The 27,893-nt window shown below is 49.4% G+C and overlaps 5 protein-coding genes across 13 annotated transcripts in view; 4 read left to right on the top strand and 1 right to left on the bottom strand.

The window, feature by feature from the left end:
- Positions 1–516: 516 nt before the first annotated feature.
- On the top strand, positions 517–1,989 carry Hbz (hemoglobin subunit zeta). The gene is made up of 3 exons (XM_027940373.2): positions 517–647; positions 1,493–1,697; positions 1,800–1,989. Exons 1-3 carry the CDS (start codon positions 553–555, stop codon positions 1,926–1,928), a joined length of 429 nt encoding a protein of 142 aa, XP_027796174.1. The 5' UTR covers positions 517–552; the 3' UTR covers positions 1,929–1,989.
- Positions 1,990–4,445: 2,456 nt separating this feature from the next.
- Positions 4,446–5,311, top strand: LOC114096801 (hemoglobin subunit alpha-like). The gene is made up of 3 exons (XM_027940374.3): positions 4,446–4,608; positions 4,729–4,933; positions 5,069–5,311. Exons 1-3 carry the CDS (start codon positions 4,478–4,480, stop codon positions 5,195–5,197), a joined length of 465 nt encoding a protein of 154 aa, XP_027796175.2. The 5' UTR covers positions 4,446–4,477; the 3' UTR covers positions 5,198–5,311.
- A 4,348-nt stretch (positions 5,312–9,659) lies between these two features.
- Hba1 (hemoglobin subunit alpha 1) lies at positions 9,660–10,506 on the top strand. The gene is made up of 3 exons (XM_027940371.2): positions 9,660–9,798; positions 9,924–10,128; positions 10,263–10,506. The coding sequence occupies exons 1-3, from the start codon at positions 9,704–9,706 to the stop codon at positions 10,389–10,391; spliced, it is 429 nt and encodes a 142-aa protein (XP_027796172.1). The 5' UTR covers positions 9,660–9,703; the 3' UTR covers positions 10,392–10,506.
- Positions 10,507–13,185: 2,679 nt separating this feature from the next.
- On the top strand, positions 13,186–25,052 carry Hbq1 (hemoglobin subunit theta 1). Of its 3 annotated transcripts, XR_011705486.1 has the most exons (4): positions 13,186–13,483; positions 13,567–13,771; positions 19,744–19,903; positions 24,037–25,052. XR_011705486.1 is itself a non-coding variant. In XM_027940923.3 (3 exons), the coding sequence occupies exons 1-3, from the start codon at positions 13,389–13,391 to the stop codon at positions 19,822–19,824; spliced, it is 381 nt and encodes a 126-aa protein (XP_027796724.1). In that variant the 5' UTR covers positions 13,186–13,388; the 3' UTR covers positions 19,825–19,954. The 3 variants fall into 3 exon arrangements, 2 of the variants coding, with proteins under 2 accessions (XP_027796724.1, XP_027796723.1); XM_027940923.3 differs by lacking the exon at positions 24,037–25,052 and having other exon boundaries at positions 19,744–19,954; XM_027940922.3 differs by lacking the exons at positions 19,744–19,903; positions 24,037–25,052 and adding an exon at positions 13,877–14,084 and having other exon boundaries at positions 13,196–13,483.
- The window catches only part of Luc7l (LUC7 like), a 32,495-nt gene continuing 22,017 nt past the window's right edge, over positions 17,416–27,893 (bottom strand). For 2 of the 7 annotated variants that reach the window (XM_027940913.3, XM_027940920.3), the window contains 5 exons: positions 23,995–24,171; positions 20,338–20,426; positions 18,853–18,882; positions 18,327–18,494; positions 17,416–17,757 (listed from right to left, as the gene is read on the bottom strand). In XM_027940913.3, coding sequence (XP_027796714.1) covers positions 17,616–17,757; positions 18,327–18,494; positions 18,853–18,882; positions 20,338–20,426; positions 23,995–24,171 — 606 coding nt within the window. In that variant the 3' untranslated portion in view covers positions 17,416–17,615. Of the gene's footprint in view, positions 17,758–18,289; positions 18,495–18,852; positions 18,883–20,337; positions 20,427–23,994; positions 24,172–27,893 lie in introns of all 7 variants that reach the window. The other 5 variants (XM_027940914.2, XM_071605539.1, XM_027940917.2 and 2 more) reach the window with 4 other exon arrangements.

The raw sequence follows: 27,893 nt of genomic DNA, 5'->3' as shown, positions 1-27,893 counted from the left end.
TCTCTACATTTTAAAGACAGCCAGAGAATGGGTTTTGTTTGCTACCTGAGACACACACGCTCCACCTGAGACAGACCCAGAACAGCTTCCCTCATTGCTGGGTTAACAGGATCCTTGTTTTCTTAGAGGAAACAGAAATTAGAGACAAAGGGGGAAGGGGCTAGTACAGGCATCATGGTGGTGCATTCTGGCCCCCAGTTTGCAATTCTGAAGTGGATAAGGACAGTACAGGACTGAACTTCAAATGCAGGATGACCTCCTGGGATGGCTGGGCCCCTATCTCTCCTAGATTCTGAGTCAGACTATGGCCACCGCCCCCCCTAAGGTCAGCAGGGGGTAGGAGTTGATAGCCCCTCACCCCCAACAGTCCCAGACTGCCCATTGTCACTCTGATAACAGACTCCACTCCCAGAACCCCTTTCCCACTCCCAACCAATAGCCCAGCCAGACTGGGCTCCTGACTCTGTACATATAAGGGGACCCTGGGGAGTAAGCATCACTAGGCTACTCCTAAGTGCACCAGCTCCAGCACAGCCACTGACCCTCATTGCCATGTCTCTGACCAAGAGCGAAAGGGCCATCATCATGTCCATTTGGGACAAGATCTCCATGCAATCTGAGATCATCGGCACTGAGACTCTGGAGAGGTGAGCACCATACAGGGTGACCTGAGTGACCAGGTCAGAGGCCAGGGAGAGATGGTAAGGAGAAGTCAGTGAGAAAGGGTGGGTAGCACAAGTTCCTGAGGAAGGGTCACCAGGAGTGTCAACAGGAGACAGTGTGAACTGTGATGTGACTCAGTGGTAAAGTGCTTGTCTAGCATGCAAAAGGCCCTAGGTTCAACCCCCAGCACTGAAAAGAAAGAAAGAAGGGAAGGGGGGGAGGGAGGGAGGGAGGACAAAGATGAAAATGAGTGGCAGTGAGGAGGGGGTTAGGGCCAGCCAGTTGAAGAGGAGGTGGGAGCTGAAGGCAGAGCTGTCTCAGTCCTCAGTAGCTCAAACATCTGTTGAACGAATGAATGAATGAATGATGGACACTGAGGGAGAGGCAGTGTCTTGCCACACTGGAGCCTGGGCAATGGGAAAAATCAGCAACACCGACCCTTTGTTTTATTTTATTATTGGCACAGGGGATTGAACCCAGGGACACTAAATCACTGAGCCACATCCCCAGCCCTTTTCATGTAAAATTTTGAGACAGGGTCTCATAAAATTGCTTAGGGCTTCGCTAAATTGCTGAGGCTGGCTTTGAACTCGTGATCCTCCTGCCTCAGCCTCCTGAGCCGCTGGGATTACAGGCGAGGGCCTCCGTGTCAGCAACTGGATGGTTTTGTATTAATATCTCAAAACACTGCGTTAAAATGTGATTTTCCTAAGTTTTGATTTTGGGGGCACCCCTGATTTGATCCACTGCAAGTACTGGTCAGTCTCTGGTCTTTTCAACCCCCGCGCAACAGACGCCTCCCCAGCTCACTCCCCCGACCTTTCGGCAGGCTGTTCTCAAGCTTCCCGCAGACCAAGACCTACTTCCCGCACTTCGACCTGCACCCAGGGTCGCCACAGCTGCGCACGCACGGCTCCAAGGTGGTGGCCGCCATCGGCGATGCAGTCAAGAACATTGACAACATCGCCAGCGCCCTGACCAAGCTGAGCGAGCTGCATGCCTACATCCTGCGCGTGGACCCGGTCAACTTCAAGGTGGGCAAGGTGGGCGGGCCACCGGGGCGGGAGCAAGCGCGGGCGGGGCCTGGACGGGGCACTCCCCGCCTACATCTACCAGACCTTTACTTGCCCCCGCAGCTCCTGTCCCACTGTCTGCTGGTTACCCTGGCTGCGCACTTCCCTGCCGAATTTACTGCTGAGACCCACGCCGCCTGGGACAAGTACCTGTCTATCTTGTCCTCCGTCCTCACTGAGAAATACCGTTGAGCGCCGCCGTCGGGACCCCTCCCTTGCCCCTGAGCCCTCCCGCAACCCCCAATAAATTAGATGAGAATGGAACAACCTGGGTCCTGCGTTCTTAGTACTGGAGGGGAGGAGGGGAGGAGGGGAGACGCTGGGGGATGCGTTGGGGCATCGTAGGAATGCGGTCGACACTGGGGTCATCCTTGCCTAGAGGATACTCCGAGGGTGGTTTGGGGAGGGTCTTGGCCCAGAGCACCCCAGCACTGGGAGCATAGCATCCCGTGTGGTCTCCTCAGGTCGCACATGCATTTGCGACTCTCCCTGCCCTCCCAAACCGCCAAGAGTTTATGGTTTTGCTTCGCATAGTGGGTGCGGGTCTGCACTCCTGAGGTCCCAACTCCGGATACCCTGGTTGCGGTGGACCTGAAGCTGTTCCCTCTCCCAACCAGGGATCCGCATCTCTGTTCCTTTATGTCTCCTCTTCTCCCTACTGGAGGCTCCCTCTGCTGCAGACATTGCTGGGCGCCAGTTTAGTCCCTCCCTCCGAGAATCTCATGGCATGGGGGTAGGAGTGGAAATGGCCACAATTTGGCAGTGCAGGTTTGAACCTGGTTCACACTGACAAGCTGTGTGATCTGCACTTGCCTGAGCTCTCTGAGCCTCATGCATAAGATGGATTCACTAGATCTTTGATATAATTTTTGAGATCATAATGCAGGGTCTATGCCCAGCAGGCTCATGAACACCCTACACCCCAGCACTACATTTCAGACTCTGCAGCTTGCCTTTCCAAGGTGTGTGCTCATCCAAGACTGGTCTCCACACTCCCTGGCCAACTTAGGGAGGGCAAGAATCTTGGGGTCCAGCCTTTGCAGTGTTTCCCAAGCTGAGGATCCCTCTGTGAAGCAGCACAGTGCCAGGCCTGAAGAGGGATGCTGGAAGATGAACCCTGGCTTTGGCTCTGTTTAGGCCCCCAAGAAGTCAGTGCCCAGGATCAGGGAGAGAAGGGAATTTGGAGGACTCTAGGTCCCGGGGGAAGTCTAGTGTGAAAGCAGCTGGTATTCCATTCTGGAAAGGATTGCTTTCTCCTCCCCATCCCAGCAAACAGGTACATCAAATGTGCCCTGGGTCTGGGCCACACCTGGGTGCATTATGAGATTAGGCGGGGGGGTGGGTCTCAGGAACTCATGCTAAGAATCACAGGATGGGTGAAGTTGCAATACAGAAAGCCAGATCTCTAGCATGGAAATACAGCTAGGACCCACCCACCCCTATGCCCCTCCCATATGGGCACCTCCTAGTGGGGTTGCCAGCCAGTGAACTCAGCCCTGGGACATGACCCTTCACTAGGCTATAAAAGCTCTGAATTCTAGCAGAGCATAGAAGGGCACACCTGTAATCCACATGGCTTGGGAGGCTCAGGCAAGAGGATCACAAGTGCAAAACCTACTCAGCAACTGAGCAAAGTCCTAAGCAACTTAGCAAGACCCTGTATCTAAATAAAAATACAAAATAGGGCTGGGGATGTAGCTCAGTGGTTGAGTGCCCCTGAGTGCAATCCTCAGTACCAAAAAAAAAAAAAGAGAGAGAACCCAACGTTGCACTGTCTCCTGCTGACAAAGCCAACTCAGAGCTGTCTGGGACAAGGTTGGCAGCCATGGTACAAGCATGGTGTGCATACCCTAGATAACTGAGGACCCTTCTCCCATCGAGCCTCAGGTCCAACGCCTGCCCCATCGCCAACTCCTAACTGGCTGGCTGCACTTCTCTGATCCCAACTCACATGCCGCTTCAACCCACAGGTTGCTAAGGATCCTCCCACCACCAAGACCTGCTTCCTCCAATTTGATCTATTCTCTGGCTCTGCCCAGGTCAAGGCCTAGGTGAGACGGTGGCCAGCATGCTGACTAACACACAGGCCACATAGATGACCTGGAGTTGGCCCTAAGTGATCTGAGGGATGTGCATGCCCACCAGCTGTGTGTGGATCTGGTCAATCTTAATGTGACCACTAGGACGTGATCTGGCAGCCACAGCCAGCCTTGTCACAGGACAGAGAACTCATGGTTCACAGGATGTAGATGTCTGTGGCCTTCAGTCTCTACCACTGCCACAGTCTCTACCACCACTAATGGCACTTTCTCCACAGCTCCTGAACCACTGCCTGCTGGTGACCATGGCAACTCACCACCTGGAAGAATTCACCCCTGTGTGGATGCTGCTCAGATGATGGACATTCAGCCTGTGAAAAGCCTAGGATCAGGGGAGGTGGTGTGGGCTGGCCTTTGCCAGTGCTCACGGGAGCCCAGCCCATGGCTAGGATGCTTGGACATCTGAGATGGCATTGAGTTCATGCACAGCAAATGCCAGCAACCACCCACCCCAATTGGCAGGCTGCTGCCAAGGAGATGGCGGAGAGTGGGGAAAAGAACCTCTGACCCGCAGAGTGTGGGTGAGGTGCGGCTGGCCAGGCCTGGCTGCTTATTAACCTGGTGCCAGCCAATAAGTGTAGCTAGGCTGGGCGGGTCCCAAACACCCGGGTCATAAAAAGCATTGCATTCTGTTGGTCCAGCATGCTTCTGGTTCTGACACGGACTCAGAAAGAAATCACCATGGCGCTGTCTCCTGCTGACAAGACCAACGTCAAGGCTGTTTGGAACAAGATTGGCAGGCTTGACACGTACGGTTGGGAAGCACTGGACAGGTGAGTGTTCTCCTCTGCCCTGCTAGGTCCCCGGGTACAACACCCAGTGACTAGCTGGCACCCTACCTGTTATGCCCCCACCCTCCTTGACTTCCCCCACCCACCACTTTCTCACTGCAGGATGTTCATGTCCTTCCCCACCACCAAGACCTACTTCGCCCACTTTGATCTGAGCCCTGGCTCTGCCCAGATCCAGCAGCAAGGCAAAAAGGTGGCTGATGCTCTGGCCCTTGCTGCAGCCAACATGGACGACCTGCCTGGTGCCCTGTCCTCCCTGAGCGATCTGCATGCGCACAAGCTGCGTGTGGACCCGGTCAACTTCAAGGTGAGTGCTGGCACTGGGCCAGGACAGGTGGGACAGGTGGAGGGCGCAGGTGGCAGGGCAGAGAACATCACCGTTAGGTGAAGCACAGATGCCAGTGGCCTTTACCACCACGGACGGCCCTTCCTCTCTCCACAGCTCCTGACCCACTCCCTGCTGGTGAGCCTCGCCACTAACTACCCAGAGGAATTCAACCCTGCGGTGCATGCCTCCCTGGACAAGTTCTTGGCCTCTGTGAGCACCGTGCTGACCTCCAAATACCGTTAAGCTAGAAACTTGATGGCCACACCCATCCATGCCAGCCTTGCCTCCCGGCCAGGACTCCTCCGCTCCTGGCACCTGCACCTCTTGGCCTTTGAATAAAGTCTGAGCGGGTTTGCAGCCTGTGTGCCCTGGTTCTCTGTGTCTGCTGCATGCCATGGTTGGGGTGGTTCTACTTATCTTGGACCAAGGACCCTTATGGGGAGGGGAGGGGTGCTGAGTTGGACCTACTCCAGAGAAGGATCTGAACCACACCTCAGTCCTGAAAAGCGCCAGACCTCCCAGGGTCCCTCAGAGGGGACAGGGGAGGAGACTCCAATGTCAACACCCTTTTCCGGACTGACCGATCCCCGTTAAACATACAACCTAGGCCAAAACCAAAGGAGCTGGCTTCAATGGCACATGCCTGTAATCTGGAAGTTACTCTGGAGGCTGAGGCAGGAGGAGTATTGCAAGTTTGAGGCCAGTGTGAGCAACATGGCAGGACCTTGTCTCAAAACACACATGCAAACTAAAATAGGCTGCTCCAGATGCAAAAGCAGGTGCCAGAAAATCTGACTCCCACCAGAGGGTAGGTGTGCTAAAGTGAGTGTGCTGTTCCCAGCTGTCCTACCTCTGTCACAGTGACCCTCAGAGAGCAGGTCCACAGTCAGGCAAGGAGAGGGTGGGCTGGCTGGAGCAGACAGGGTGCCCTCGGGAGCTTACGGGCAGAGCAGAGTGTTGCTCCCTCCCTGCAAATCCTGAGGCACAGTGACAGATCAGGTGTCCCCAGCCCAGTTCCCCCCTATACCCTGGCTCACTGTCACACATTCTCTGGCCCTGAGGCACTGAGCCATCCTGGGGATCTCCCTGAGGATCTGCCCCTCCTGTTGTTGGCTGCGGTCAGGTATGCCCCTGGCCCAGATGCGGCATCTCAGGCTCCACCCTGGGATCCTGAACACCATGCCTGGCTTCACTGCCCCAGGGCCTTCAGGCCAACCGCCAAAGTGAGCCTGCTCACACTGCACTGGGCGGAACTCGGAGGAGAGCAAGGGCCCCATTCACCACTTTCTGGTCATGGGCCTCTCGGAACTGCTAGGGTGTCCCCTTTTTCCTCTCTCCCATTCACTCCTCTGCCTCTTAGCCAACCCATTTTTATTCAAACCTTGAAAATGCTTAAGGAATAAACTGACATCCATCAATGCTTCCTCTCTCTCTCTCTCTCTCTCACCCTCCCCCCGCGGCCACACACACAACATACACACACACTTTTTTTCCATTATTCAAAGCAGGGAAACAGACCCTGTACCCTGTCTCCCTACCTCACAGAAATCAAAGTGAACATCTAGGGACTGAGTTATGTGGCTTCCATCTGTACCAAGAGGACACTGGTATGGCTGATCCCTCATGTTTGTTTGTTTGTTTCTTTCTTTCTTTCAATTGGGTCTCCTAGTTTGCCCAGTATGGCCTTGAATTCCTGGGCTCAAGAGATGCTCCTGACTGAGCCTCCCAAGTATCTGGGAATATAGACATTCGTCATAAAGCCCAGCTTCATTCCAGTTTGCTGATCATTTCTCTTAACTTTCTGTAAAGATTTTTTATCACCTGTTCTCATAAGTTGTTTTTATTTTATTTTGGGTTTTTTTAAAAAAATATTTTTAGTTGTACATGGACAAGACCTTTATTTTATTCATTTATTATTATTTTTTTAATGTGGTGCTGAGGATAAAATCAGTGCCTCACACATGCTAGGTAAGCACTCTACCACTGAGCCACAACCCCAGTCCCTAGTTTTTTCTTTCACTGCAGTACTGGGAATTGAACTCAGGAGTGCTCTGCCATGGTGCTACATCCTCAGCCTTTTTAAAAAATTTGAGACAGGGTCTCACTCAGTGACCCAGGCTGGCCTCTAACTTGTGATCTCCCTACTTCAGTCTCCAAGTTAACTAGGATTATAGACATATCCCATGGTGCCTGGTATCCTTTTTTCTGTCACAGGACTGGGAATCAGACCCAGGGGCTCACCCATTCTGAGCACAAACTACCACAGAGCTCTATCCCAGCCCTTTTACTTTCTGCTTGGCGGGGCTTTTGTTGTTGGTTTGTTTCGGTTATGAGATGGGGTCTCACTGTGTTTCTGAGGCTGCTCTCAAATTCCTGGGATCGAGTGATCTTCCCATCTCTGTTCCATCCCCCTGAGTAGCTGAGACTACAAGCATGTGCCACCACAACTGGCTCCCAGCCCTCTTTCTTATTTACACACGAGGGTTCTTTTCACATGAAGGATGCAAGTCAGGTCCGATGCGGTGGCACACACCTGTAAATCCCAGCTGCTTGGGGGGATGAGGTAGGAGGATCACAGTTTGAGGTGAGGCCAGCCTGGGCAACTTCATGAGACCCTTTCTCAAAGGAACAGATAAAATGGGATGTAGCTCAGTGGTAGAGCACCTGGTTTCAATCCCCCATCCTGCCAAATAAATAAATAAAAATAAAACATGCAAAAGGTGCAAAAGAATGCAAATCTGACAGCTACTCTGATGCCTCAAGTCAAAGGATTACTTGAGCTGGGGATTTGTGACCATCCTGGGCAACATAGAAAGACCTTGTCTCAAAGAGAGAGAGACAGAGAGAATACATTAAGTGTTTGGTTTAAATATGTTCCACAGACTAAGATTTGTCTTAAAGGGCTCATGTAGGGCCAGGCTTGGTGGCACCCATCTATAATCTCAGCTACTTAGGAGGCCGAGGGAGGAGAATCCCACGTTTGAATCCAGCATCAGCAAGTTAGGGGGACCCTGTCTCAAAATAACAACTAAAAAGGGCTAGAGATGTAGCTCAATGGTAGAACACCCCTGAGTTCAACCCCAGTATGAGGTGGGTGAAGGCCCAGGTGGTGAAGAGATTGGAGCAAGATGCAGAGAGAAGGTGGTCCCAGGTGCCTTGGGTGCCTCTGAGTCCCCAGCATCTTATCCTTCTCATCCTTCAGAGTCAGGACTAAGCATGGGGCTGTGAGCAGAGTCAGGAAAGGTTGCAGGGTCGGAAAGGGAAGGTGGGAAGAGCAGGGTCCTGGGGAACTGCTAAGGCAGGCCTAGCTCTGCCCTCTCTGGCCAAGGCAGTTTAGCCCTCCCTAATCCCCAGACAACCAGGGCGGGCTTCTCTCCAGTAAGGGTCCTGGGGAAGGGACTGGCACAGCAGTGGGTGGAAGGGTGCCACCCAGGCCACTTCAGAACTAGTTCTTCCTCCAGGCCCAGGGCAAGACACATGGGTGAACTCTCATCCCCTCTGCTCCTCAGTACCCTCCACCCACCACAAGCCCAAGGGACCATCACTTGTCACCAGCAAAGGGACCAGGGCAGGACCTGCTGGCACTCCGGTCCCTCTCACTGCTTCAGGGAGGTCCCTCTGTCTTCAGTCTAAAGCCTCTAGCCAGTCTCCCCACCGGCTCCCCAACCTCTGCTCCATAGCCACAGGGACCTCCTCTCCCTGCCCCTGGAGGCAAGCCTCTGCCTTCTCCTCCCAAGCCCCACCTCCAGTCTAGCCTCCACCAGGAAGCCCACCCTGACCCTCAGGCTAAACTAGGTTTCCTCAGTGCCCTTCCCAAGGTGTGAAAGTGAACTTGTACTTCTGTGACGCCCAGGTGACAGTACAGGTTCCTAAAGGGCTGGATGCTCAGGTCTTGCTCAGCCTGCACCTGTGCTTATCACTGTAACCCCACTTAAAGCAAGTCTGGCACCATCTGGACAGCTGGGCTGTCACTGTGAACAAGAACCACTAGTCCAGTGGGGCAGAGGCTATCATTCGCCCAGCTGCACAGGGGCTGAGCAGAGGAGAGCTCCCACTGAGAGTCCATGACCTCAGGCTGCAGCAACCCCACCAGCTAAGGGAGCTGGAGCCTGGTGCGCCCTATTCAATCGCTGCCAGTTTCGTGCATGGGTGCATCTTCCTTCCTTGTGCCTGTCAGTCAGACGCAATGGCTATCTGTGGAAAGAAATGGGGCTGCTGAGGGCTGTTGCCGGGATGGTGGGCAGGGCACCATTGTGGGGGCACCTCTCTCTGTCCCGACTGGGAAAAGCTTCTCTTGCTTCCCGCATGCTTCCAAATTCACCCGTTATCCTGCTCAGGTGAGGCACATCTGTTGTGTGCTAAGCCTAGGATCAGGGGAGGTGGTGTGGGCTGGCCCTTGCCGGTGCTCACAGGAGTCCAGCCCATGGCTAGGATCATCGGGCATCCGAAATGGCACTGAACTCGTGCGCTGCAAGAACCCCAACGGGCAGCTAGTGCCTAGCATGCCCCTTCCAAGAGGGCGGCGGGGAGTGAGGAAAGAACCCCCTTTGGTCCCAGTGAGGGTGAGGCCCAGCTGGCTGGACGCGCCAGTCTGCCCCCTGCTGGCCAGGCCTGGCGGCTCAGTCACTCGGTACCAGCCAATAAGCGAGGCTGGGCTGGGCGGGTCCCAAATACCTGGGCCATAAAAGCGAAGCGCTCTGTTGGTCCAGCACGCTTCTGGTTCTGACACGGACTCAGAAAGAAATCACCATGGTGCTGTCTCCCGCTGACAAGACCAACGTCAAGGCTGCCTGGGAGAAGATTGGCGGCCACGGTGCTGCATATGGTGCGGAGGCCCTGGAGAGGTGAGCGCCTTCCTCTGCCCTGCTCGGTCCCGGGGTTCAACACCCGCCCCAGTGACCAGCTGGCACCCTACCTGTTATGCCCCCATCCTCCTCGACTTCGCCCACACGCTGCTTTCTCCTTGCAGGATGTTCCTGTCCTTCCCCACCACCAAGACCTACTTCCCCCACTTTGACCTGAGCCACGGCTCCGCCCAGATCCAGGGCCATGGCAAGAAGGTAGCCGATGCCCTGGCCAACGCAGCGGCCCACGTTGACGACTTGCCCGGCGCCCTGTCCGCTCTGAGCGATCTGCACGCGCACAAGCTGCGTGTGGACCCGGTCAACTTCAAGGTGAGCGCTGGGGCCGGGAAAGTCTGGGAGGGACGGGCTGAGGGCGCAGGTGGCAATGTGGCAGGGCAGAACGTTAGGTGGAACACAGATGGCAGTGTCTCTATTGCCACTGACGGCCCTTCCTCTCTCCACAGCTCCTGAGCCACTGCCTGCTGGTGACCCTGGCTGCTCACCACCAGGCCGAATTCACCCCTGCTGTGCATGCCTCCCTGGACAAGTTTTTGGCCTCTGTGAGCACCGTGCTGACCTCCAAATACCGTTAAATTGGAGCCCCCGCGGGCCTTGCCCATCCATGCCCGTCAGGCCTCCTAGCCAGTTCCTCCTCCCCTCCTTGCACCTGCACCTCTTGGTCTTTGAATAAAGTCTGAGTGTGCGGCAGCCTGTGTGCCCTGGGTTCTTTGTGTCCGCCTAGATCCCAAGATTGGGGGTTGGTGGCTTCTTGGGAACACATCAAAGACCTCTATGTATCTGGAGAGGACAAGAAAAGTTAAGGGAGGGAGGGACAGAAAGAAGCCGGGTTTGGAACCAGTTCTGGTGGCTGCCCAGGACTCGCTGGACACCCCTCCACCCAGCAGAGCTGTGCTGTAGTTCCTCCCAGCATTTCATTCCAGGGCCTTGAAGATTTAACACAAGTTGGCGGCAATACTTACTGCCTTTGCTCCTCCTGTTCATATTTTATCACACATGCACACACAATTACACTCAAATGGCCCAGCAAGCTGGGCAATGTGGTACATGCTGATAATTCCAGCTATCCAGCAGGCAGATGCAGGAGGACTCTAAGTTGGAGGACAGACTGAGCAATTTAGCAAGAATCTGCCTCAAAACAAATAAACAAAAATGGCTGGGAGTTAGGCTTAGAGCACTTGTCTTACATGGGGTTGAGGGAAATTGGCCCAGCTCTCCCAGGGACCCTCCCAGAGAAGGGTGGTGGTGAGGAAGCCACACTTCCTCAGAGTAACACTGAATCCTCTCCCTTCAGAGATCAGTCTCCCTAAAACCCCCAAATTCTCTCACAGTTCTGATAAGTTTAAGGGTGAGCAGGAATTGCAGATGCCATACCATTTTCTGGAGCTACCAACCCAGGATGTCCATTCTATGAATACTGTAGTCCTGGGGCCATGAAAGTCAGGAGACTCATCCTCTGGGCCCAGTCCCATGTCCACTCAGCTGCCCCATGTCATTGGGTGCTCCTGTCCCAGTGGAGCAGTAGAAAGAAGATCCAGAGCTAGGGAGACCTGGCTGACCTACCCCACATACTTCCTCCTAGCAGAGCAGGCCCAGGGCATGGGTATCAGAGGGAAGGCTTGAGGGCCATCCGGCCCCAGACCTCCACTTAAAAACACTGTTCATGGGGCTCAGTGGTAGAGCCCTTGTCTAGTATGTATGAGGCACTGGGTTTGATCTTCAGCACCACATAAAAATAAATAAAATTGAGGTATTGTGTCCATCTACAACTAAAATATTAAGAAACAACAACAAAACCCTCTTTCTGCCCTAAGCCCAAGACTCATCCTTACTATACTCTTTGACTCAGTAGAGTTCCAGGTAGAAGCCATCTTTGTTTTTGTTTTCGTACTGGGGATTGAACTCAGGAGTGCTCAACCACTGAGCCACATCTCCAGCCCTATTTTGTATTTTATTTAGAGGCAGGGTCTCAGTTGCTTATCACCTTGCTTTTGCTGAGGCTGGCTTTTAACTTGTGATCTTCCTGCCTTGGCCTTCCGAGCCACTGGGATTACAGGCATGCCCCACTGCGCTGGATGATGGATGGGCCCAGGCACAGCTCCATCTTTGATATTTTGTTTTATCATGGAGGCCTCAGCTACGGTGGAAACACATCAAATGTACATCAGTGGACACATGTGCACACAAAATGTGGCTTAAAATTTAGGCATAAAAAGAAATAAAATTTGCAGGATGTGGACAAATCGTGAAAACATTATGCTGAGTGAAAGAAGCCAGACCCTGAAGACTACATATCATATAATCTCATTTATATGATATGTAAATCATATGATATATAAAATATGATATATAAATCCCAGTTATTTGGGAGGCTGAGGAAGAAGGATCACAAGTTTTAAGCCAACCTGGGCAATTTAGCAAGATCCTGTTTCAAAATAAAAAATATAAGGGCTGGGAATGTAGTTCAGTGGTAAAGCACCATTGTATTGAATAAGGAGGAGGAGGAGGAGAATAAGGAGAGGAAGGGGAGGGAGAAGGCCAGCTAGCCTATAAGCAGAATAAGCAGGTCTGTGGGGGAAAGAAGCAGATTGGAGGTAACCAGGAGCTAAAAGAAGGGGATTGGGCAGTTACTGCTAATGGCTGAGTTTCTGTTTAGCATGATGAAAAAGCTCTGAAACTAGACATTAGTGATGGCTGCACAATTCGGTGAATGTTCTAAATGTCACTGAATTATACACTGTTAAGATGGATTTAATGGTAAATTATGTGGAGTCTAATTTGGGGGGGAGGGGAGAGACTTCAGATTGAATCTAGGAGTGCTCTCTACCATTGAGCTACATTCCCTGTCTTTTTTACTCTTTGTTTTGAGACAGAGACTTGCTAAGTTGCTCAGGCTAGCCTCAATTCAACTCAATTCCCAGTAATGCATTAAAAATATTTTAAAAGATGTTATGTGTGTTAGGGCTGGGGTTGTAGCTCAGTGGCAGAGTACTTGTCTAGTATGTGTGAGGCACTGGATTCGATCCTCAGCACCACATATAAATAAATAAAAAATAAAGGTACATCAACAAATAAAAAATATTTAGGGGGGGAAAAGGTGTGATATGGAATCTGGCAGAATATGCTGAATAGGTATTTACTATTATTATTTGGACACAAACCAGGCACCTAATAAATGTTCATTGTTCTGAAAGTAACATCTACTATGAGCCAGGCACCTGGCATTTGCTATCCATTTAATTCTCATTTCATACAATAAATTAGTAGACAGACTGAGGAAGGTGTCCCAATAGATACGGGAGGTAGGGGACACGCCAAAACACAGGCTGAAACTCAGTGTTATCTGGGCATTACCTTCCATATAGCAAACTCGTTAACGTATGGGGCCTCGGGGTTCAGGGAGACTGAGGGTAGCAGTCTGAGCACAGTGGAGACCCTCTGAGACCTGGGACCACAGGTCAGCGCGAACGCTCAAGGCGCCCCCTGGAGGCCACGCAGAAGTCCTCCAAAGGCGCCGGCTGGGCGCCGGCTGGGTGCAGGCTGGGCGCGAAGTGCTCGGCTGGAGAGCCGGCATGGCGCTGTCTGCCAGGGACCGGGCGATGGTGCGGGCGCTGTGGAAGAAGCTGGGCGACAACGTTGGCGTCTACACGACCGAAGCCCTGGAGAGGTACGAACCGGGCGGAGGGACCCCACTCCTACCCGCTGCTCGGCCCGCTTCGGAGACGCGCACTCACACTCCGTTCCCCGCAGGACCTTCCTGGCCTTCCCTGGCACCAAAACGTACTTCCCTCATTTGGACCTGAGTCCTGGCTCCGCCCAAGTTAAAGCTCACGGCCAAAAGGTGGCTGACGCGCTGACCCTTGCCGTAGATCAGCTGGACGACCTGCCGGGTGCCTTGGCCTCTCTGAGCGACCTGCATGCACACAAGCTGCGTGTGGACCCAGCCAACTTCCAGGTGAGCGTGCAGGCCAGGCCGGACCCAGCGTCGCCGGGGGAGGGGTCCCACCAGGGAAGGGTGTTGATGATGGATGGGCTCAGGCACAGCTCCATCTGCCCACAGCTCCTGTGCCACTGTCTGCTGGTGACCCTCGCCCGACACTATCCCGGGGACTTCAGCCCCACCATGCAGGCCTCGCTAGACAAGTTTCTGAGCCATGTGACCTCCACGCTGGTCTCCAAGTATCGCTGAAATCCAGTGGGTCATCTGGGGGCCTCCAGGAGTTCCCTTTCCCGAGGACCCCGCCTTGAATAAAGTCCCCCAGAACGTGTCCTGGAACGTATGTCCTTTAGACACAGGGATGGATGAGCAAGACTCCGTCCTCTTAAAGTGGGGGGCGAGAGTCTGAGGCATAGGGTCTCACAGCCCTCAGGTGGTAAGGGTTGCAGAGGCGGCAGCAGCTCCTCACGTTGCTGGCTCCCTCCTGACACTCCTCGGATCCACGGGCGCTGGGATAGTGCCCACTGCATGGCCCCTCACTCACCAACCCAGCCTAGGAGAAAACCAGGCACAGCCCCCACCCCTACCTCCAACAGAGGCAGAAGCTGTGCAGGGGTGGTGTCAGTTCCTGAGGGGAGGCTTGTGAAAGTCAGGAGTTACCCGACTTTGGACCAGGTGGAAGGAGGCAAGTCCAGCCCCAGCACCCAGTCAGGTGTGTGGGGGGGTCCACACTGGAATCATGCCTTCATCTAGTCTCCAAAGAGGAAAGGTAGGGTATTTTTTTCCATATAAAATCAACCATGGTAACTGCAGAGACTTTGGGAAGTAATTACCCTATTTACTGCCCCTTTCTGCTACCCAAGTCAGGAACGGACCTGGCAGAAGACAAAGGTACATTCCAGAGCACCAGCATGGCAAAGACCTACCACCAATGGGCACAAACAGGTCTGCAGCCATGCATGTTGCCAGTGGACAGCCTTTCAGATCCTTCTAGGCACTTAAAAAGGGCTGAGGATGTGGTTCAGTGAGTTCAATCCTCAGTGCCAAAATAAAATATCAGTGGACAGAGCAGACCACACAGGAAGAGTGTGTTGTTGGTCATCAACCTTCCTGGGCTGGCATTACACGGGCACTTCTAGGGGACTGTGGGGTTCCCAGAAGAGACTGGCATTGGAACCAGGAAACTGCAGATCCCCCTGTTCAATGCCACTGGGTCATTGTCCACCCACTAAGTGCCTGAACAGAACAAAACAATGAAGGGAGGCGAAATGCTCTCTGCTTCGGCAGTGATATCCATCTTCTGCCCTTGATGTAGAGCTTATAGTTCTCAGGCCTTCCAAGCAGGACTGACTTCCTGTCCTGGGACAGCAGGTGCCAATACCGCATAACTATGCATCTGCATGTCCTACTCCCTTTGTTTCTCTAAAGAATCCTAATATAGGAAGGAAAGGGAAAAAAAAAAAAAAAAAAAAAAAAACAAGGACAGTAAAATCAGCCAGGTGTGGTCTAGTCCTGGCATTTAGGAGGCTGAGAAGATGGGTGGCTTGAGTTCAAGTCCAGGCAGGCAACACAGTGAGACACAGTTTCAAAAAAAAAATTAATTAAGGGCTGGGCTCAGTGGTAGAATGTTTGCCTAGCATGTGTGAGACACTTGGTTCGATTCTCAGCACTTCATATAAATAAAAATTTAAAAAAGGTTCATCAACTATATATATATATAAATAAAAATATTGAACACAATACCTTTATTTATTTTTATGTGGTGCTGAGGATAGAACCCAGAGCCTCACAATTGCTAGGCGAGAGCTTTACTGAGCCCCAGCCCCCTAAAAAATAATTTAAAAAAATTAATTAAAAATGTATTTAGCTGGGCACAGTGGTGCACATCTATAATCCCAGAGTATCCGGAGACTAAGGCAGGATTCCAAATTCAAAGCCAGCCTCATCAATTTAGTGAGGCCCAAGGTAATTTGGTGAGATCCTGTCTCACCCAGGACTTTTCACCAACTCCCGCCTATGCGCTACACCCAAGGGGACCCTACACAGGAGGCAGGTGTGGCAGTCAACAACAATGAAGTAGAGCCATTCTGCCTCACTTCTCTAAAATCGCTACCCATGCTGTGTTGATGTATTCCCATGGTATGAGGGGTGTGTATACTGGGGAGACCCCTTTTGTTCCAACTCAGCCTGGGTTCCCTTGGGTATGATCATCACTCTACCTGGGAGGCCTTTCTGATGGGCAGGCTCCCCCACAGGACAGGGACATGCCTCCCAGGCCCAGACACTACCCACAGTATGTCTGAAATGTATAGGCATTGCTGTGGAAAGCAAGGTCCATACTGGGTGAAAAGGTACTTAAGTAGGTTGGCTACAGCAGACCAGAGACTCGGGCAGGGAAGCAAAGCTGCTGGGGGTATCAAGGCTGCTCTGGTGCATGGGTTCCATTTGTCCTGGACCACTGTAAAGGGGCACAAAGGACCACAGGGCTTCCCCAGCAAAGGGAGGTGACAAGGTATCTACCCAGGGAGCTACGCTAGTTCAGGCCACCTCAGGAGGACTGGAGACACTGAATGTGGAAGCCTAAGGGGGCCTTGCTCCTCAGCTACAATCAGAGGAGCTAGGGTGTGGGTACTACAGGTCATTTGTTGGCATAACCTATTCCCTGGCAAAACAACAAAGGAAAACACAGCTATTTGTCCACACAGAGAAATTTATGTCTAGATGTAGAAAAGGAAAAACCCGTCACAGTGGTAATGGTGGGGGACAGGAGGTGGACAGACTGGCTGTCATAGCCCCAGGAGAACACAGGCTGTAAATGAACACTCAGCCTGGACACCTGTGACCTGCCTACAGGCCAGGTGCTGGTTTCGGCTGGTGCAGAAACCTACATAGGGCACATACATAGAACAAAGTACCAAGCCCAAGTGGATTCCATAGATTTCCTTCCCACCAATCTTTTCTGTGGAGACAGGAAAGAACTGTCTCTGACCAGCAGCCACATCAGGATGTTGGTGGCCTTTTGGGTGCTATTTTGCCACATGTGCACCTCTACAGAGTAGAGATGAGTAACTGTGTTAACAATGAGGCAACAGAAGCTCCCTCTAAAACAAATGTAAACGGTCCCCAGAAATATTAAAAGGGCCACAAGTCAATCAGCAGTTACCCTTCACTTTGGTCTTAAGGCAACCATCCTGACAGCAGCAGCAAAGAGCTGAGAGGGTAACACAAAAACCCATCCAGGCAGGAACCACAAAGCAGCACCCTGGAATGTGACCCAAAGAACACCCCTCTCTTCTCTGAAGATTGCCAGGTGGGTGCCACCCAGGGGCTTTTCTTTGCCCTGCATAACTTCAAATAGGGAATGGCAGGACACCTTGCCTGAGTTAGGATCTGACAGGCCAGCTCCGGAAGAGATGGATGGGGAATGTGCCTTCTGCTCCCTGCCTGCCTTCCAGTCTGTAACAGGAGCTAGAGATGACCAGCAAAGATGGGTGTAAGTACAAGGACGGGGAGTCACATATACCTGGCTCAGCTGGGGACAGACACCAAAAGCCAAAAGGTGGCTGGACTGCAAGTTGCAGTCTTCTGAAGAGGGGAAAGCAGCAGGCCTGTCTCTCCTGGAGTGGAGGAGGGTCCCAGCAAAGGACCTCAGCAGAGGACGGTAAGGAGGCAGCCGGTCAGGTTTATTTATTCCTACACAACATAACCCAGAACACAGGAGCAACTCTGCACGACCTAGAAACTCACAGCTAGCTCCATACAATAGAAATTCAAACTACAAAAGATGAGTTGTGTTCAGCAAATATAAAGAGCAATCTTAGGCTGTGCTGAATGTTTTCATTGAGAACATCAGAGCTCGGGTTCAGATCTCGCCGGCCTCCTTCTCCTCTGACCTCCGTGAAGCAGTCTTCCCGTTGGAGCTCTCCAGCCTCCAGTCCACAGCCCCACGCTCACTCCGCCCATACTCCCAGGGCTCTTCTCTTGATGCACGCTCTCTGGAGAACCTAGGGAATGGGAATCAGAGGCTCAGTGGAGGCTGCCACCCTGCTTCTGAGTGGCTGTTCAGAAACCAACAATGTGGGCTCTCCTCAATGGACAGGAAGGTCATGGTCCCGGGAGGCCAGAGGGCAGAAAGGGCTGCCATCTCATGCCTAACCGTCCATACAGGGAACATTAGGTACTCACTAAAAACTGACATTCACAAAGAGTTTTAATAAGGAAGTACAACAAAATTATACATATGAAATACAATCCACTACATAAAAATAGAAAGGAAAAAAGGCCAAAATTTAAAACCACTTCAGAAGTTGAGGAGGGTTTAGTATCAAGTGACAGTGCCTAGAGTCCAGGATGACTATTTCACTGTAGCTCTACCTAGAAGTCCACAAGGGACATGCTCCACAGTCCTCCCCGGTTCAAACCCTGAGTCTCACCATTGGCCAGGCTCCCCACAAGCTGAGTCTAGCCCTACCAGCTATGGAAGGGCCCACTGACAGACCCCAGCAAACCGTGGGAACACAAAGAGAAGGGGCTCACTCCTGGTTGCAGCTACTGAAGGAGTCAGAGTAGTTACTTGTATTTCGCACTCCGGTCCCTGGAAGCCCGGCGATGTCCCCGGCTGCGGCTCCGGGAACGGCTGCGATGGCGCCGGTGTCTGTCTCGGGACCGGGACCGGGAAGACTTCCTTCGCTCTCGGGAAGTAGATCTTGACCGCCTCCGACGACGGTCTCGGGAGCGTGACCTGAAAAAAACCGAAGGCTCTGATGGTTGAGATTGCTCAGAAAGCAAGCAGCCCAGGACTACCCCACTTCTGGGCTCAGGTTCTGACTGTGGCCTTACTTATATTTCCTTCTGTCATCTTGCAAATGTGCAATTCAAGTTTGAAATATTCCCAAGAGCTACTCTGATGCCAGACCCACCCCGAGTGGCACTTCCTGAACACTCCTGGTTGGCCACAGGCCTCACCATCCCCGGGGCCCTTCACAAGCCACCCTGCCCACCAGATAAACATGTGGAATTGCAAACATCAATTATTTTTAAAAAATCTTGTGGAAGAGGCATGCGACTGAAAGAACACTATTAGGCATCTAGAAGCCTACCTCCTACGATCTCTGGTTCTGGATCCAGACCTGAAAAGGGAAAAGATGATGAACAATGTTCCAGAAGCATCCTCATTCTCCACTGACTGGGAAGGTGCCCACAACTTGAGGTGGAAGACTTTTCCCAAAGACCTATTCTCTCCTGGCTGCTCAACTACTTGGGCTGCAGTGGGAGGTGCAGAAATTCACAGGATGAGGCCCCACCCACTCTGTGGCTCACTGGCTGCACTGGCAGCACCCATGTCCATCAGTGCAGGCTAGAGTTACAAAGCTTTACAATGGACACTGGCACAGGTATACAGTCAGAAGACAAAGGGCTGCAAGCACCTCCACAGCCACCAAAGTTCCAGACACAGGCTTAGTGCCAGGTGAGCATCAATGGGCTCCTCTGGTTAGACAACCAGCAAGGTCTCATGTGACACCCATTCTGAGAGCACTGTGCAGTCATCATGGAAAAGGGGCCTACATGTGACTGTATCTAGACATGCCCAACCACAACAGATGCATCTGTGTGCAAAAGGGATGGCAGGTCTTCTGAGGATGTTCTCATATAATACAAAGCTCTAATAATCAACCACCATGAAAACAACAAAGGAAACAAGAGAACAGCAAGCATTGGCTCTTTCTGAGTCAGGCACTCAGGAATTCCTTTGGGAAAGCAGTTTTTGGAACTTTCAGGGGAAATAAGCTACCCTGAAAGCAAAGTGAGGTTATTTCTAGCTCAGAACTCTTCTCTGAACTCCAATCAGAAGGCTATGTCTTGGGCATTAAAATTGAATATGGCGAGTCAAGCTCTACCCCATCCCTTCTCACACTACCTTTCTCACCCCAGCAAGTGCAAACTCGAGGTCAAAAAACTTCCAAGTCATTTCCTATCAATTCTGTCCCCAGATCACACCCAGACTCCAACCACTTGACTCTTCAGACCGCCAACTCCTTCATCAGGAATCCTCCCAACCAGCAACTCACTGATCTTGCTGCTCCACCCAACACCCTCACTCAGCTCTCCAAAGGGAAGCAACACCTCCTGACATCAGACTCCATCACTCCTGTGAGTTTTTTAATGATCCCACACCATGCAATAAATGTATGCCAGGGTACATATACGACCTCCAACCACTCACTCAGCCCAAAGCTCTTCCCTGATGCACTTTCCCTAGAGCAAAGTGTTGCCACTTTGCACACTCCTCTCCCAGAGGATCAGGTCTAACCCTTCCCATCTGCTGATGGCTGCATGCCCAGCAGTCAGTGGATCAGCTCATGTGGTGAAGGAGGAACCTATCCTAACTGTTCTTCTTCCTTCTCTTATGATTAGCACATGCAGGTGCTAGGCCAGCCTGCACTCTGCAGGACTGGATATGCTGCACGTTGGCTTTCTTTTAGCCTATGGCAGACCTTGACTGTTCCAAGCAACACCTCAGTACATGAAGCAGCATCTTCTGAAGCACAAGGGCTCCGTGAGCCTACTACCCTGTCCTTGCTCACCTTCTACTCAGCCGCTCCTCCCGCTCTCGCTCCTCCCGCCTCCTCAAGCGATCCTGATTTCTCTTCTCCTGCTTTTCAGCCACAGTTTTCTAAATAGATGAAAAATGGGAAAAAGAAAAAAGCAAGAAAAACTCTAAGAAACACTAACACATTTGTTTTAAAACCTTCTTAATCAAACCAGATGGAGTGGCAGAGGCCTGTAGTCTTAATGACTCAAGAGGCTAAGGCAGGAGGATCACAAGTTTGAGGTCTGTGTAGGAAACTGGATGAGACTCTATCTTAAAATAAAAAATAAAGGCATTGGGCTAGGGATATAGCTCAGTTGGTAGAGTGCTTGCCTTCCATGCACAAGACCCTGGGTTCAATCCCCAGCACAAGAAAGACAGAAAGTGGGGCTGGGGATGTGGCTCAAGTGGTAGTGCGCTCGCCTGGCATGCGTGCAGCCCGGGTTCGATCCTCAGCACCACATACAAACAAAGATGCTGTGTCCGCGAAAACTAAGAAATAAATATTAAAAAAAAAAAAAAAAAAAGACAGAAAGAAAGACAGGCAGGCAGGGTGTGGTGGCACACCTGTAATCCCAGTGGATCAGGAGACTGAGACCCTAAGCAACTCAATGAAACTCTCTCTCTAAACAAAATACAAAATAGGACTGAGGATGTGGCTCAGTGGCAGAGTGCCCTGGGGATTGATTCCCAGCACCATCAATCAATCAATTTAAAAACAAAACAAAACAAAAAAACCCAAAACAACAACAACAACAACAACAACAACAAAAAAAACAACAAACCAACTCCAAAACAAAGAACACTTTAAAATACATTTGATGTTGCTACTTTAACAACTGTCAAAATCTTTAATGTGTTTGAGCTGTTTTGGTCAACCATACACCACTCATAGCAGCAATGGTTAAGATACTTCCTAGACCAAGTTTTTCGGCCTGTTGGAAAAAAGTTTTAACATATACCCATTTTTCTTTTTATGTACTGGGGATTGAACCCAGGGGTGCTTTAACTCTGAGTTACATCCTTAGTCTTTTTTTTTTTTTTTGCAGGGGAGGGGTGGTTGGGGCTCAGTAAGCTGCTAAGGCTGGCCTCCAACTTGTGATGCTCTGCCTCAGCTTTCTGTATCACGTGCCCAGCTAATATTGAGGTTTTTTTTTTTTTTTTTGTACCATGGATTGAATTCACAGGTGTTTAACCTAACCACTGAGGCACAATCACAGCTGTTTTTTAATATTTATTTTAGAAACAAGGATCTCACTGAAGTGCTTAAAGTCTTGCTAAGTTGCTGAGGCTGGCTTTGAACTCACAACCCTCCTACCTAAGTCTCCCGAGCCACTGGGATTATAGGCTTTGCACCAACCCATCAAGCTTATATTTAGTTTTGATGCAGATATACACTAAGAAAACTGAAAACTTTCAGGTACAAAAAATACTGCACTAAGAAAAAACTCTAGGACAACATGGAATTAACGTATGATTTAAAGGACAAACGGGAATATATCATTCCCAACTAATTATATATTTTTTGGTACCAAGGATTGAACCCAAGGGTGCTTAATCACCGAACAGTACAGACTGACCCAGCACCTGCATGTGCTAATCATAAGAGAAGGAAGAGGAACAGTTAGTTAACTTTTGAGACAGTTTCTCACTAAGTTGCTTAGGGCCTGGCTAAATTGCTGATGCTGGCTTTGAACTCTCGATCCTCCTGCTTTAGCATCCTTAGCTGCTGGGAATACAGGCATATACCATTGCACCTGGCCATTCCCAACTTCTAAGGAGAAAATTTTGACAGTAGAAACCAAATAATTATTTATATTGTATTGAACACATATAACATACAACCTTTTATATCTACCAACTTATAAGAAACAATTTCAACTTGAAAATGTGACTGAGTACATTGAAAATATCAGAGATGTAGCTCTAAGTTGAAGTGACCCTAGGTTCAATCCCCAGAACCAAATGTTCTACTGAACAGAAGTAAAATATTTTAAGAATACCCTAAGTGCCACTGTACTCCAATCCTGCTTCTAGTTCCAAATTCAATTCACCTAAGGACCTTTCCTTGGGTACAGAACCTTGCTGTCTTCTGCCTAAAGGACCAGCTTTTTCCTGGAGTCAAACAAGACCCCAGCCCTAAATGAGGCCTTGGTTACTGTAGCACTCTAAATTCCATTCAGGTGCTTTAGGTCTGTTCTTCCACATTTCAAGTGCATGGAGGGAGAGAAGGCTACATGGCCATATCCCCCCAAACTCCCCATCATGCCTTTTTTTTTTTTTGGTACCAGGAATTGAACTCAGGGAACTTGACCACTGAGCCACACCCCACCCCTATTTTGTATTTTATTTAGAGACAGGTTCTCACTGAGTTGCTTAGTGCCTCATTAAGTTGCTGAGGCTGGCTCTGAACTTAAAATTCTCCTGTCTCAGCCTCCCAAATTGCTGGGATTACAGATGTGTGCCACAGCACCCTCTGGCCTGCCCCTTTTTTGAGAAATAAGACAGTCTAAGTTGCCCAGGCTGGCCTTAAACTTGAGGTCCTACTACCTCAGCCTCTTGAGATGCAGGGATTGTAGGGCTGTGCACCACCACATTCAGCTTCATACTTAAAGTTTAGACTCTTCAGGAAGGAATAGGTTGTGTGTGCACTGCTATCAGAAGAAAACCCACAGCTTCCTTACCTTTCTGAGGCAGCGTAAAGGCAAAGATAACTGAACCACACAAAAGCTATTTCAGAACTGTCCATACCCTGGGACTGGACTCTGTTATTTACCACAACGAAGGGGTACAAACTAAATACATTTTCAGGATTCTTTTTTTTTTTTTTTAATTGTAGTTGTAGATGGACAGAATGCCTTTATTTTATTTATTTTTATGTGGTAGATCAAACCCAGTGCCTTACACATGCTAGGCAAGCACTCTGCTACTGAGCTACAGCCCCAGTTCCATTTTCAGGATTCTTTGGATTATGATATTTTATGTCTCTTATGTGAAATCAAGTGATAAAATTTGAGTATTTCACTATAAAACTCAAGTTCTTAGAGTGAATCAGAACAAAGGGTTTTTAAATTTTTTTTTAAAGTTGTCAATGGACCCTTCATTTCATTTCATTTATTTATTTATATGTGGTGCTAAAAATTGAACCCACTGCTGAGCCACAACCCCAGTCCCAATTTTTTATTTTTCTTCTTTGGTAACGGTGACTGAATCCAGGGACCCTCAAGCACTGAACCACACCCCCAGTCCTATTTTGTATTTTTATTTACATGCAGGGTGTCACTGAGTTGCTTAGTGCCTCACCAAGTTGCTTAGTGCTTCATCATTGCTGAGGCTGGCTTTGAACTTGTGACCCTCCTGTCTTAGCCTCCCAAGCTGCTGGGATTACAGGCGTGCACCACCGTGCCTGGCTCCCAAAAGGTTTTTGAAAATATAGAAATGTGAAGGTGGAGCTGGGTTATAGTTCAGTGGTAGAGCACTTGCCTGGTATGTGTCAGGCACTGGGTTCAATCCTCAGCACCACATAAAAACAAATACATAAAATAAAGGTACTGTGTCCACCTACCACTAAAATAAACCAACAATGACGACCAAAAAAAAAAAAAAAAAGTCAGAAATGGGAATTCTCCAGAAACACAGCTCACTATCATACCCTCAACTGATCAAGCTTCTCTCGGATCTGAATGAAACCCAGGTGTAACTTGCCCCCGAAGTGGTCTGCGAGGCGACGGTCATTATCATGAAGACCCAGGTAGGCGGAACAGACCTCGCACACACGAAGCTTTTGCTGCTGAAAACTGGATGCAGGCATGGAATTCCTGTACTCTTCCTAGAGAAAGGGGGAGAGATGCACATGAGTCAACAGAAATGCCACCACAGATGGACCTCCGAGACAGAGCCACCTTTTAAATAGCCTTAGCAATTCAGAGATACTGTCTCAGAATAGATCTGGGGATGTATCTCAGTGGTTAAGCGCCTCTGAGTTGAATCCCCAGTACTGCCCCCCCCCAAATAAATAAATAAATAAATAAAATATTCACAATGTCAAAAAAACATTCAAAAATTCTCAGACAAGCAGAACTATTCTGAGACCAGTGGGGAAGGTTAAGTCTCTGCTCTGCATGAGAAATTACAAACCAGAGAAGCAAGAAGAATCTTCTACAAATACACAAAAAATATAAACCATGAGGACTGTGTCCCAACATCCAGGAAACAACCCCAGTGCAGCTGCAAAAGTGACAGTTTGCAGGCAGACATGGTGGCACACACCTGTAATCTCAGGTACTCAGAAGGCTGGCAAGTGTAAGACCAGACTAGGCAACATGGCTACACACTGTCTCAAAATGAAAAATAAAAAGGGCTGAGGATGTAGCTCAGTCGTAGAGCACTATAATGCGTGCTGGAGGCCAAAATTTCAATCCCCAACTATAAGGAAAAAAAAAAAAAAAAACCCACAATGAAATCCATGATATTGAGCCTGGCATGAGGACTCACACCTGTAATTCCAAGCTACTCAGGAGGCTAAGGAAGGAGGATCAAAAGTTTGAGTCCAGCCCCAGCAATTTAGCTTAGGTCCTTGCTAAAATCTCAAAAAATAAAAGAGTTGGGGATAAGAGCCCCTGGGTTCAATCCCCAGAACAACCACAAATCCATTGTTTTATACAATTAATATGCAGTAATAATTATAATAAAAAGGGATTGTGTAATTTACGACAGGGGGCATCTGTAGGTTTTTTCGATTGTGTTCTATAATCCAAAAAGCAGAGAAATGAAAAAAAATCAGAGAACTGCTAGGGAAATGCAAATCTCCAGTAGCTCAATAGCCTCTCCTCGAATTCTTCAAGAGATTTAGTTTAACATCCTGTCCTACCTCTCCCCATCCTTCAAAACTTCTCTTCGTAAATCCCACCCTGATCCAAGAATCTACTCAGCTGACCACATCTCCCATTATCTCCATCTTAGAATACTAATGACCACCATCTGTGCACTGGGGGAAGTTGAGCATGGTTTGAAGCTGACCTAAGTATAACCACTCCATGTGTACCTTTGGCTGGACTCTCCTCTTTCTCAAAGTCCCCACACTTTCCTTTTTGGCACTGGGAACTGAACCCAGAGGTGCTCTACCACTCAGCTACATCCCCAGTCTTTTTTTTTTTTGGTACCAGGGATTGAACTCAGGGGCACTCAACCACTGAACCACATCCCCAGCCCTATTTTGTATTTTATTCAGAGACAGGGTCTCACTGAGTTGCTTAGTGCCTTGCTTTTGCTGAGGCTGGCTTTGAACTCACCATCCTCCTGTCTCAGCCTCACGAGCCACTGGGATTACAGGTGTGTGTGCCACTGCGTCCAGCCATCCCCAATCTTTTAAAAAAAATTTTATCTATGTATCTATCTTGGTACCAGGGACTGAACCATGAGCCACATCCCTAGCCCTTTATTTTTTGAGAGTTGCCTAAGCTGGTCTTGAACCCCTGATTCTCCTGCATTCATCTCCTGAGTAGCTGGGATTAAAGGCAAGTGCCAATGCACCTGGCTGAAGAAATACAATGTTAGTTATCTGTCCTTTTTGAGAAAGAGATCTGAATACACTTCAAGTAAAGATTAAAATGATACAACATGGCAGTCACACTAAACTAGCAAAAAACATTAAAAAAAAAAGACACTCCCACAATACTGGCTACAGTCTGAGTTGACAAAACTAACAGAGTGCAGTGTAGTAAGCTATCTGTTTAAAATGGATCACACATGTACCACTTCCAATGAACTCTTGTAGTGTGTCCTACAACTCTAACATCAGCACCAGGAGACAGGTATAAGAACAAGGTGCCTCACTGAATAACTGTTTGAAATGGTGACAAACCATCAATAACCTAGAAAACTGCCAACAAACATCCTTTGTCCATAAGAGTCCCTCATCAACTGTCAATGTGGGAAGAACTCATAAACAAGCTGAGTCAACAATATGAGTTTTAGAATAACACACACTGCTGAAGCGCTAGCATAGCTTTTAAAATGCACAGCACAGGGCTGGGGTTGTGGCTCAGTGGTAGAGCATTGCCTAGCATGTATGAGGCCATGGGTTCAATTCTCAGCACCACATGAAAATAAATAAAGTCCATCAACAACTAAAAAATTTTTTTAAATAAAATAAAATGCACAGCATAGAACATACTATTTATGGGCCATATGAGCAACACAGCATAAAGACAACTGAAGGACTCATGCTGAAATGTAGTCTAGTATTTGCATCTAGAAGGGAGGGAACTAGGACAGAGGACACAGCAGGAACTTAAGTTTTCATTATAACGTGCCATCTTTTATGCCTTTGTTTTTTATGTGGTGCTAAGGATTGAACACAGTCCCTCACACATGCTAGCCAAGTGCTCTGCCACTGAACTATAGCCCCAGCCCAGGCATTTTATTTTTTTTTTTTAATTGCTGGAAAACTATTGTGGTGGTGAGGATCGAACCCAGCGCCCCACGCATGCCAGGGGAGCGCTGTGCCTCTAAGACACAGCCCCAGCCCCCACCCATCTTTTATTAAGGAAAAAAACTTCATGCAAAAATGATAATTATTTGATCCTTCTGTTCCCTTTGTAGGTCTGAAACTTTACTAAGGTGTTTTGAGATGGGATCTTGCTATGATTCCCAGCCTAGTCATGAGTTCGTGGTCTCAGGTGAGCCTTCTGAGAAGGGGCCTATGCTCACTTTTGTAGTTGAGAAAAAATTTTTTAATATTTATTTTTTAGTTGTACTGGACGCAATATCTTTATTTTATTTATTTTTATGTGGTGCTGAGGATTGAACCCAGGGCCTTGCACGTGCTAGGCAAGCGCTCTACCACTGAGCCACAATCCTAGCCCCTGTAGTTGAGAAAATTTAAATGCTATCCTAAACTCTGCTTATGCTGAGTGAAAATAGCCAATTTCAAACAGTTACATACTATATGAATCCATTTATTAGTTTTGTGCCCAGGCTAGCCTCAAACTTGGGATCCTGCTGCCTCACTCTCACAAGTTGTTGGTTATAGGTATGTGCCGCCATACTTGTTAGTATGACTCCATTTACAATAACCTTTGTTTTTGGTACTGGGGATTGAACCCAGGAGTATTTTACCACCAAGCTACATCCCCAGTCCTTTATATTATGTATTTTGAGACAAAAGTCTCTCTTTGGCACTTAAGACCTTGCTAAATTGCTGAGGCCCGACTAAAAATTGTGATTCTTCTGCCCTGGTCTCCTGAGTCACTGGGATCACAGGTGTGCGCCACTGTGCACAGCAAAACCCTTGGTTTCTAAACTACCAGAAGACAACCCAAAAAGCAGGAAAGCAGCCTTGAGACTACTGAACATCTTGCCTGCTACTCTTAGAACTTAGAAGGGTGGGCTGGGGTTGTGGTTCAGAGGCAGAGTGCTCCCCTAGCATGTGTGAGGCACTGGGTTCAATCCTCAGTACCACATAATAATAAAATAAAGGTATTATGTCAACCTATAATTAAAAATTAAAATGTTAAAAAAAAAAAAAAGGAATTCCAAGGGTGCAGTGCT

The sequence above is a fragment of the Marmota flaviventris genome, chromosome 19 (genome assembly GCF_047511675.1).
Source record: "Marmota flaviventris isolate mMarFla1 chromosome 19, mMarFla1.hap1, whole genome shotgun sequence".
NCBI classification, from domain to species: Eukaryota; Metazoa; Chordata; class Mammalia; order Rodentia; family Sciuridae; genus Marmota; species Marmota flaviventris.
The sequence above is the reverse complement of the archived record's forward strand: the minus strand, read 5'-3'. Positions and strand labels throughout refer to the sequence as shown.